Raw genomic sequence first — 11,922 nt, 5'->3', positions numbered from 1 at the left:
ACCAATTGTTCCATCAAAATCAGTTGCCGCCCACCATTGCTTTCTTTTCCACCAATCACATTTTTTCTTTAGTTTTTTTTCTTTCTCTTTTATTTGATGAGGCTGATCCCACAAATCTCTCTCTTAATTTTGATTTTTCTTCTGCATTCCATGTCTTGATCTCACTCTGAAAATCTTCAAACTTGAGAGGCTTTGTAAAAATATACGTAGCTTGATCATGACGCTTCACATATTTGAGTTGGACTTCCTTCTTGGCAATGCATTCTCTGATGAAAGTGATACCTTGTATCTATATGCTTGCTTCAATCATGATACACTGGATTCTTCGCGAGTGCCTAATTGGATTTGTTATCAATACAAATCGTTGTAGCTTCAATTTGTGGCAAATTGAGCTCAATCAATAATCTTCTTAGCCAAATAGCTTGACAAGTACATGATGTTGCTGCTACATATTTGGCTTCACAAGTCGAGAGAGTAACTATGGATTGTTTCTTTGAACTTCAACAAATAACAGAATCACCCAAGAAAAACACAAAGCCAGTTGTGTTTTTTTCTATCATCAATATCTCCAGCATAATCATTATCACAAAATCCCATAAGATTGAAATAACTAGAAGAAGAATAAAATGGCCCAAAGTCAATTGTACTTCTTAGGTAACGAAGAATTCTTCTAGTGACTTTCAAATGAGTGGAGGTAGGAGCTTTCATGAAGAAACTTGCTACTCCAACTGCAAAGAGTATATCTGGCCTGATACAAATCAAGTACCTCAAACTTCCCACAAGACTTCTGAAAAATGTGGGATTCACTTTTTCTCCTTCATCAAACTTGGACAATTTTGTCCCACTCTTCATCAGTGTGTTCACGGTATTGCAATCGAGCATGTTGAACTTCTTCAATAACTCTATTGTGTAGCTTTCTTGAGAGATAAAAATTCCATCCTCCATCTGCTTCACTTCTAGGCCCAAGTAGTATGACATGAGCCCTACGTCCGCCATCTCCAACTCACACGATATATCTTTCTTAAAAGCTTCAAACAAACTTGGGTTATTACCCGTGAAAATAAGATAATCAATATAAATACAAACAATCAAGATATCTCTATTAGTATAAACTTTAAGGTAAAGAGCATATTCATGGAGACAGCGAGTAAACCCATTTTCTTGAAAATACTTGTCGGTGCAACTATTACATGCTCATGGGGCTTGCTTTAATACATATAAAGCTTTCTTCAACCAAAACACTTTATCTTCATGGTTTTCGAGTACAAAGCCCAATGGTTGTTCAACATAGACTTCTTCTTCAAGATAGCCATTCAAGAAGACTGACTTGACGTCTAGTTGATGGATCTTCCACTTTATTTGTGCCGCCATAGAGATCGACAAACAAATAATCTCCATACGGGGAAAGGTGCATAGAATTCTTCATAGTCAATGACTTGCCTTTGCTTGTAGCCTTTAGCCACAAGTCGTGCCTTGTATCTCTCCACATCTCCATCAACATTCTTCTTTGTCTTGTATACCCATTTTACTCCAATTGCTCGATGACCCTTGGGAGGAGTTGTTAACTCCCAAGTGTGATTCTTCTCTATTGACTCGATCCCTCCTCCATGGATTGGCTCCACCTTTTGTCTGTAATAGCTTCATCAAAATTCATTGGTTCACTGTCAGCGAAGAGACAATATAAAAAATCAAAATCTGTAACTTCTTCGGCGCCATCATAGAGCTCTTGAATACTCATCGTCCTTTGCAGTTTTTCATTTGAACTTTGTTGAGGAAGCAGATGCAACATTGGTTGGAGAAGGAGGTGGAATTGTATCCTGCACATGATCCACAGTCTCTGGTTCTTCTTCATCACCAAGGATGGAAGAAAATCTTATGAAGTTTCTTCCTGAGCTTCCCAATTCCGTGCCAATTCTTCATCAAATTAAACATCACGACTTACCACCACCTTGATGCTGCTTGGGTTGTATAACTTGTAGCCTTTTGAACTTGTATCATACCCAACAAACACATGCTTGACACTTTGATCGTCAAGTTTAGCTCTCCCTTGTTGTGGCATATGTGCATAGGTTATGCTCCCAAAGATTCTCAAGTGCTTACACTTGGCTTTCTTCCACTCCATGCTTCTTGAGGAGTTTGATCCCTAACATTTCTTGTTGGAGACCTGTTGTTTAAATAAACTGCACAAGAAACAAATCCGGCCCAAAATTACTTGGGCATACTTTTAGCTTTCAAGATACATCTAGCCATATTAAGAATCGTTTGATTCTTTCTCTCTGCAACTCCATTTTGGTGGGGTGAATAAGGTACCGTTAGAGGGATATGAATTCCATGAGACTGACAAAAGTCATTAAATTCTTTTGAAGTGAATTCACCTCCTCCATCGGACTATGAAGTTATTATTTCATAGCCACTTTCTTTTTTTTCACGAGAACTTTGAAATTTTTAAAAGCACAAAATCTTCAGATTTTTTATTCAAGGAATAAATGTCACGACCCGGATTTCCCACCCTCGGGAGTCGTGATGGCGCCTACTAATAGAAGCTAGGCAAGCCAATTAACTTAACACTTCTCTCATTATCACTAACAAAATAAATAAGAACGAGGCAATCAACATAAAAGCGGAAATCTCGAAACATAAATAACAGAAACCAAGTACGAAATTTCAAATACACCTCTACCCAGATCTGGTGTCACTAACTCACGAACTTCTACTGTATGCTAAATACAAAGTCTGAATGAGAGTACAGTACTGTCTAATCCGATACAAGGGAAATCAAACAAAAGACCGGGATAAGAGAGACTCCGGGCCATACGGACGCCAGCAAGCTACCTCGGAATCTCCGGACTGAAGTAAGCTCCCAACGCTCCTACTGCTGACCAAAGGCTCTTGCTCCGGTACTATGATCTGCGCAAAAAGCACAAAAGTGTAGCATCAGCACAACCGACCCCATGTGCTGGTAAGTGCCTGGCCTAACCCCGCGAAGTAGTGACGAGGCTAGACAGGGCCTACCAAAAGCAACCTGTGCAGATAAATATATACAAGGCAACAGAAAATAACAACGGAGAATATCAACTAAAAAGGGGAAGGGGGCATGCTCGGGAAGGATACAGCGAATACAGATCAATGCATATAACAACGAAGCTATCTCCATACCATAGCTCATATATATAAGTGGTCGGCACGCCACACGATCCCATTTCTTAATTCATAAGTGGACGGCGTGCCACACGATCCCATTTCATAATATATAAGTGGTCGGCGTGCCACACGATCCCATTTTATAATATATATAAGTGGTCGGCGTGCCACACGATCCCATTTTATAATATATATAAGTGGTCGGCATGCCACACGATCCCATTTTATAATATATATAAGTGGTCGGCGTGCCACACGATCCCATTTCATAATATATATAAGTGGTCGGCGTGCCACACGATCCCATATTATAATTCAAAATATCTGACTTTGTAAAGAAGGCCCCATTAGGGGAATTCGACAACATAACACTTTAACCCGGCAAGGGTACAACTAACAGCCCAACTATCCCAACAAGGGAGAGTACATAATAATAGTCTACACGTCCCGGCAAGGGAATAATCACAACACATCCTCTTTTGAATCATTTCTTTCTCAACTATCACATTCTTGTTCGAGCCAACGCTCCAAAATATACCAATCACAATTCTTTCCTCAACCGTTCACATTATATGAAATTTATTCATTAGACAAGGTTGTGGTGTCACATCATTCGAATTAAAAGCAATTAAGATTCACGGTCATGCTAGACGTCGATGTATAGAAACTCGTCACCATGCCTATACACCGTACTCCACATTTAGCAAGTAGCAAATAACATCCTAATCCTATTCCCTCAAGCCAAGGTTAGAACAAACACTTACCTCGGTCCGAAGAATAGCAATCAATCCTCAATTACCGCCTTTCCTCTACAATCCAACTCCGAAACAACGGTATCTAGTCATAATTAGTTCAATAATATCAATAAGGGCTCAAATAGTCTAGGAATGAATTTTCCAACCATTCTCCCAAAATACCAAAATTCGACACCGGTCCCATATGGTCCAAACATGAGGCTCGGACCAAAACCCAATCATCCATAACCCCACGAGTTCAAATATTTAATTTATTTCAAGATTCGACCCCAAATTGAGGTTGAATCACCCAAAATTCCCAAAAACCTAACTCTACCCAAAACCCTTAATTTCTACTTTGATTTCATGATTTAAGGCTAGGAATTTAGTAATTAGATAAAGAAATAATGAGGGAATGATGTTAAGATTACTTACCCAAAGAGTTATGGAGGAAGGAGAGCTTGAATTCCGTCTATGGAGGGTTTAAGAGAAGAGCTCGTGTGAAAAGTGAAGAAAAATCCCGTCACTGGTTCTGTTTTTAGACTTCAAAATAACTGGGCGAATTTGCCCTACGCGATCGCGGATGTAGGGAAGCGATCGCTAAGGGTTACACAGAATGGTCAACGCGTTCGCGTGGGTTGTAATGCGATCGCGTAAGGGAATACTGGGGGGGGAGGGGAGGGGCCAAAACTTGGTCTATGCGATCGCAATCCTACTGGTGCGAACGCATTGAAGGAAATGCTAAGGCAGTGCAATCGAGTGATCAAGTATGCGAGCGCGAAAGAGTAAAGAGCCAAAGGTACGCGATCGCGGGCTGAAGATTGCGATCGCGTAAGAGGAAATCACTGGGCAAAAATTGCAGAATTTCTGCTATGTTTTCCTAAGTCAAAACATCCCGAAACACCTCCGAAAGCACTCCCGAGCCCTCGGGGCTCCTAACCAAACACACACACTAACTCAATAACATCCTACGAACCTACTCGAGCGATCAAATCGCCAAAATAATATCAAAATCAATGGATCAAGCCTCAAAATCATCATTATCATTTCAAACTTCTTAAACTTCTAACTTTAGATATTTAGGTCCGAAACACGTCAAATGACGTCCGATTTCGACCTAACTTTACAGAAAGCGCTTAACACATATTTAAGACTTGTACCGGGCGTCGGAACCAAAATACGAGCCCGATACCATAGTCTTTTAATAAATTTTTATTTCCATTTTCCTTAAGAATTTCAGAAAAACAATTTCACAGAAAAATTCATTTCTCGGGCTCTCGACCTCGAAATTCGACTTTGGGCATATGCCCGAGTCTCATATTTTTCTACGGACCCTCCGGGACCGCCAAATTACAGGTCCGGGTCCGTTTACCAAAAATATTGACCAAAGTCAACTTTAGCAATATTAATATCAAAATTCTTCAAATTTTTCACAAAGTTCACATAGTTCGACATAAAAACTTTCCGGCTTCGCGCCCGGACTGCGCATGCAAATCGAGGCAACTAAAAACGAGGTTTTTAAGGCCTCGGAAGCACGGAAGTAGGAAGAAGTCCGGTGATGAACCTTTGGGTCGTCATGTTCTCCACCTCTAAAACAACCGTTCGTCCTCGAACGGACAAAAGAAGGAAGTACCTGAGTCGGGAAATAGGTGAGGATAACGGCTCCGCATATCAGACTCGGACTCACATGTCGATGCCTCAAGAGGCTGACCTCTCTACTGAACACGTACCTATGGAAAACTCTTCGACCTCAACTGTCGAACCTGCCGGTCTAGAATGGCTACCGGCTCCTCCTCGTAAGACAGATCCTTGTCCAACTGGACAGTGCTGAAATCTAACACGTGGGCTGGATCGCCGTGATACCTCCGAAGCATGGACACATGAAACACTGGATGCACGGCTGACAAGCTGGGCGGCAAGGTAAGTCTGTAAGCTACCTCTCCCACACGATCGAGAATCTCAAACGGGCCAATGAACCTAGGGTTAAGCTTGCCCTTCTTCCCAAATCTCATCACGCCCTTCATAGGCGACACTCGGAGCAAGACCCGCTCACCAACCATGAAAGCTACATCTCGAACCTTACGATCCGCATAACTCTTTTGCCGCGACTGAGCCGAACGAAGCCTGTCCTGAATGATCTTGACCTTATCCAAGGCCCCCTGAACTAAATCTGTACCCAATAATTGAGCCTCTCCCGGCTCATACCATCCGACTGTAGTCCGACATCGCCTACCATATAACGCCTCATATGGAGCCATCTGAATGCTGGACTGGTAGCAGTTGTTGTAGGCGAACTCTGCTAAAGGTAAGAACTGGTCCCACGAGCCTCCGAAATCAATGACACAGGCTCGGAGCATATCCTCCAATATCTGAATAGTCCTCTCGGACTGGCCGTCCGTCTGAGGATGGAACGCTGTGCTCAACTGAACCTGGGTGCCCAACTCCTGCTGAACTGCCCTCCAGAAGCGCGTGGTAAACTGCGTACCCCGATCCGAAATAATAGATACCGGCACCCCATGAATGCGAACAATCTCTCGGATGTAGATCTCAGCTAACCTCTCCGATGAATAAGTGGCTGCAACAGGAATAAAATGCGCGGACTTGGTCAGCCTATCAACAATGACCCAAATAGCATCAAACTTCTTCCGAGTCATCGGAAGTCCAGTAACGAAATCCATAGTAATCCTCTCCCACTTCCACTCGGGAAGCTCAATCCTCTGAAACAACCCACCAGGCCTCTGATGCTCATACTTAACTTGCTGACAGTTCAAACACCGAGCCACATATGCAACAATATCTTTCTTCATCCTACGCCACCAATAAAGCTGCCGCAAGTCCTGATACATCTTCGCGGCGCCCGGGTGAATAGAATACCGAGAACTATGGGCCTCCGCTAAGATCAACTCTCGAATCCCATCGACATTGGGCACACAAACTCGCCCCTGCAACCTGAAAACACCATCATCACCTAAGGTCACCTTCGTGGCACCTCCACGCTGCACCGTGTCTCTCAGGACACACAAATGGGGATCATCAAACTGCTGATCACAGATACGCTCCAATAATGAAGAACGAGCGACCGTACAAGCTAACACTCTGCTAGGCTCAGAAATGTCCAACCTCACAAATCGATTGGCCAGGGCCTGAATATCCAAAGCAAGCGGTCTCTGGCTGACCGGAACATAAGCAAGACTACCCATGCTGGCGGATTTCCTACTCAATGCATCGGCCACCACATTGGCTCTCCCCGGGTGGTACAAAATAGTAACATCATAGTCCTTCAATAGCTCCAACCACCTCCTCTGCCTCAAGTTCAACTCCTTCTGCTTGAACAAGTATTGCAGACTCTTGTGATCCGTGTACACCTCACACGTCACACCATATAGGTAATGCCTCCAAATCTTCAAACCATGAACAATGGCTGCCAACTCGAGATCATGAACCGGGTAATTCTTCTCGTGGATCTTCAACTGCCTCGAAGCATAAGCAATGACTCTGCCATCCTGCATCAATACTGCACCAAGCCCAATACGGGAAGCATCACGATAGACTGTATAAGGCCCTGAACCTGTGGGCAAAACCAATATCGGTGCCGTAGTCAGAGCTGTCTTGAGCTTCTGAAAGCTCGCCTCACACTCGTCCGACCATCTGAACTGGGCACCCTTCTAGGTCAATCTGGTCATCGGGGCTGCGATAGATGAAAACCCCTCCACGAACCGGCGGTAGTAACCTGCTAACCCCAAGAAACTCCGAATCTCTATAGCTGATGCTGGTTGAGGCCAATTCTTGACTGCCTCAATCTTCTTCGGGTCCACCTGAATACCCTCTGCTGATATAACATGACCCAGAAATGCAACCGAACTCAACCAGAACTCGCACTTCGAGAACTTCGCATACAACTGACTATCCTTCAGAGTCTGAAGAACCACTCTGAGTTGCTGCTCGTGCTCCTCCTGGCTGCGGGAGTACACCAGAATATCATTAATAAAGACTATCACGAACATGTCCAAATACGGCCTGAACACTCGGTTCATCAACTCCATGAATGCTGCTGGGGCATTGGTCAACCCAAACGACATGACCAGGAACTCATAATGCCCGTACCGAGTGCGGAATGCTGTCTTAGGGACATCGGATGCCCTAATCTTCAGCTGGTGGTAGCCAGATCTCAAGTCTATCTTTGAAAACACTTTTTCACCCTGAAGCTGGTCAAACAAATCATCAATCCTCGGCAGTGGATACTTGTTCTTTATCATCACCTTGTTCAATTGCCGGTAATCAATGCACATCCTCATCGATCCATCCTTTTCAGTTCACCATCGGCACCTATCAGCGCACCACCACTCCGTTATTCTCAGTCCGAGGGCTTGTTACACGTGTGGCAACACGAGACATATTGCCAGGTATTGCCCTCGAGCTTCTGACAGCTCTCAGCAGTAGGGTCCTCGTCCTATGATTCAGGAATCAAGTGATCCACAGGCCGCCCAGCCAGCTAGAGGCGGGGGTACAGGCCATAGGTGGAGGTAGAGATCATAGAGGTAGAGCTCGGACCGCCAGAGGTAGAGGCCAGCCAGCAGCCGATCGTCCCAGAGATATGGTTCATGGAGGTGGGGCCCAGCCCCGGTGTTATGCTCTTCCAGCCAGGCCAGAGGCTGAGTCTTCAGATGCTGTTATTACAGGTACTATTCTGGTCTGTGATAGGGATGCTTCAGTGCTATTTAACCGTGGGTCTACGTATTCATATGTGTCGTCCTATTTTGCACTCTACCTGTCTATGCCTAGTGATGCTTTGGGTACTCCTGTTTATGTATCTACACCGGTGGGTGATTCTATAGTGGTCGACCGAGTTCATCGTTCTTGTGTGGTAGTGTTTGAGGGTCTTGAGACCCGTCTTGATTTATTGCTCTTAGACATGGTGGATTTCGACGTTATATTAGGGATGGATTGGTTGTCCCCGTATCATGCTATCTTGGATTGTCACGCCAAGACCGTGACCTTGGCTTTGCCAGATATACCCCGATTGGAATGGAGAGGGACCCCAGGTCATGCCACTCGCAGTGTTATCTCATATGTGAAGGCTCGACGCATGGTCGAGAAGGGGTGTCTAGCTTATCTAGCGTATGTTCGCGATTCCAGCACAGAGGTTCCTTCTATTGATTCTGTTCTATTGTTCGGGAGTTCCCCGAGGTTTTTCCTTCAGACCTGCCGGGTATGCCGCCCGACAGGGATATTGATTTCTGTATTGATCTGGCCCCAGACATGCAGCCCATTTCTATTCTGCCGTATCGCATGGCCCCGCCAGAGTTGAAGGAGTTAAAGGACCAGTTGCAAGATTTGCTAGGAAAGGGTTTCATCAGGCCTAGTGGTTCTCCTTGGGGTGCGCCAGTCTTATTTGTTTTGGGTCATCACCTATTCATTAGGATCCGATGGCAGTTTCCCCTTCTGAAGGTAGTCCACATATTTGTTCTGCCAATCCCAACTCAAGCTTGTTGAGTTTACACCGGCATGACCGGCCTCTATTACCGAGCTCAAAAATTGCACCATTGTTCCAGAGTTGAACTCTTCGGAGTCTACTGACTATCCTGAATTAGCCGATGCATCGGTCTCACTATTCTGATCTCGAGGCACATGTTGTACCGTTCATTCCTTGAATCGATATGACACTACTTGAAGTTTATCTAAGTACCTCCGCATCCGGTCTTATTTGACCTCGAGTGTTCTATTGACCTGGTTAACAACGAGGAGGGAATCGCACTTGGCTTTGATAACCTCAGTCCCTAAGCTTTTAGCCAATTCTGGACCTACAATCAAGGCCTCACACTCGGCTTCATTGTTAGTCAATTTTACAAATCTAATTGATTGCCTTATTTTGTCACCGATGGGGGGTTTTAGTACGATGCCCAAAACTGATCCTTTCGCATTTGAGGCACCATCCATGAATAGGGTACACACCCGAGCTTGTCCTCGAGGCAAGTAGTAATTCTTTATTGACCTCGGGATCTTGGCCGGTATGAAATCGGCCATGAAGTCTGCCAATATCTGGGACTTTATAACTGTCCAGGGTTTGTATTCAATATCGTACCCGCTAATCTCTATAGCCCACTTTGCTAGCTGGCTTGAGAGTTCGGGTTTATGCATAACATTCATTAAAGTGTACGAGGTCACAACACATATAGGATGACATTGAAAATATTTTTTTAATTTCCTAGATGCACTTAGGAAAGCAAGTGCCAATATTTCTAGGTGTGGATACCTCGTCTCGGCATCACCTAGAGTTGTACTAACATAATATACATGAAATTGCATACCTTATTCTTCCCGAACCAGGACACCACTCACTGCTATCTTGGACACTTCCAAGTAAAGGTATAGTTGCTCATTCGCCTTCGGGGTGTGCAGCAAAGGAGGGTTTGACAAGTATTTTTCCTCCAAAACATTTTGGCACTCCCAGGTCCAGGCGAAGTCACTCTTTTTCTTTAGTAACGAGAAAAATCAGTTATTTGATGACCTAAAAATGAATCGGCCCAATGTGGATATTTGTTCGGTTAGTCTTTGCACTGCCTCGACGTCGTTAACCAAGGTGATATATTCTATGGCATTTATGTTATCCAGGTTGATCTCTATTCCCCGGTTAGATACCATGAAGCCAAGGAACTTGTCCGCGCCGACTCTGAATGCACACTTCTCTGGGTTCAACTTCATATTGTACTTTGTTAGTATGTCGAAGGTTTCCTGCAAATGCCTCAAATGGTCCTCTAATCACAGGGACTTAACTAACATGTCATTAATATAAACCTCCATTGATTTTCCTAATTGTTCCTCGAACATTCGGTTAACTAGGCATTGGTATATGGCACTGGCCTGTTTTAACCCAAAGGACATTATATTATAATAATAAGTGCCGAATCTAGTTATTAAAGAAGTTTTCTCTTGGTCTTCCGGGTTCATCTGTATTTGGTTGTACCCAGAGGCGTAGAGAAAGCTCAACATATTGTGACATACCGTTGCATCGATCATTCGGTCGATGTTAAGCAAAGGAAATGAGTCCTTTGGGCATGATTTATTCAAATCCTTATAATCTACATACATTCTAAATTTATTTCCTTTTTTTGTATGACTACTATGTTAGCTAACCAATGCGGGTCACTTCCCGAATGGAACCTATTTTTAAAAGTTTAGATACCTAGTCCTTGACGAATGTGTGTTTGACCTCGGACTGTGGTCTCTTCTTCTGTTTAACCAGCTGGAAGATCGGATCCAAACTCAATTTGTGAGTTGTTATCTCTGGTGGAATTCCTGTTATATCTAAATGGGACCAGGCAAAACGATCAACAATAGCTTTAAGAAAATCAATGAGTTTTTTCCTGAGCTCGGGGGTTAGCCCCGTGCCCAAGTATACCTTTTTACCCGGCAGATGCGCGAATAGTATAACTTTTTCCAATTCCTCAATTGTTGACTTGGTTGCGTCAGTGTCATCAAGCACCACAAAGGATCTTGGGACCCCGAAGTTGTCTTCCTTGTCTGTTGGATGTTCCTCCAGATTATTCGGCTTGGTTGGGGTCGAGACCTATGATTGTTATTTGGTGTCTTTCACTTTGATTGGTCCTTATCCTTTGATGTCGTGATCGCAGGTACCGGGATCACTTCCTCGGCAACGAACATCTCTTTTGCGGTCGCGTTGACCGGTATGGTGAATTCTCTCTTTGTTACCTCGCATGCCATATTGAATTCGTTCAGCACCCGTACAATTGGCACGATCTGGTCCAATAGCCCTAGTTGCTCCATGACTCTCCATTGGATGATGTTGGCCGAGCTACCTAGGTCAATTAACACACACTTAACTCGAGATTTATTAATAAGTACAGATATTACCAGTGCATCATTGTGAGGTTGAATGATGCCTTAAGCATCTTTGTCACTAAATGAGATGGATCCTTCTATAACATAATCTTGAGTTCGTTTTTCTCTTGTGATGGAGACTTCGGTGCGTTTCATCATCGGCCGTTGGGGAATGTCTCCTCCGATAATCATATTAATCATATGTAGG

The 11,922-nt window shown here is 43.9% G+C and overlaps 1 protein-coding gene across 1 annotated transcript; it reads right to left on the bottom strand.

The window, feature by feature from the left end:
- Window positions 1-516: 516 nt before the first annotated feature.
- Window positions 517-996, bottom strand: LOC109244350 (uncharacterized mitochondrial protein AtMg00810-like). The gene has a single exon (XM_019411429.1). The coding sequence runs from the start codon at window positions 994-996 to the stop codon at window positions 517-519; it is 480 nt and encodes a 159-aa protein (XP_019266974.1).
- Window positions 997-11,922: the final 10,926 nt, after the last annotated feature.

The sequence above is a fragment of the Nicotiana attenuata genome, unplaced genomic scaffold (genome assembly GCF_001879085.1).
Source record: "Nicotiana attenuata strain UT unplaced genomic scaffold, NIATTr2, whole genome shotgun sequence".
Lineage (NCBI taxonomy): Eukaryota > Viridiplantae > Streptophyta > Magnoliopsida > Solanales > Solanaceae > Nicotiana > Nicotiana attenuata.
This window is presented reverse-complemented; position numbering and strand designations above follow the sequence as displayed.

Bases quoted from the DNA above. Each gene is read 5' to 3' on its own strand.
- LOC109244350 (XM_019411429.1), bottom strand. From the start codon at position 996: ATGGCGGACGTAGGGCTCATGTCATACTACTTGGGCCTAGAAGTGAAG.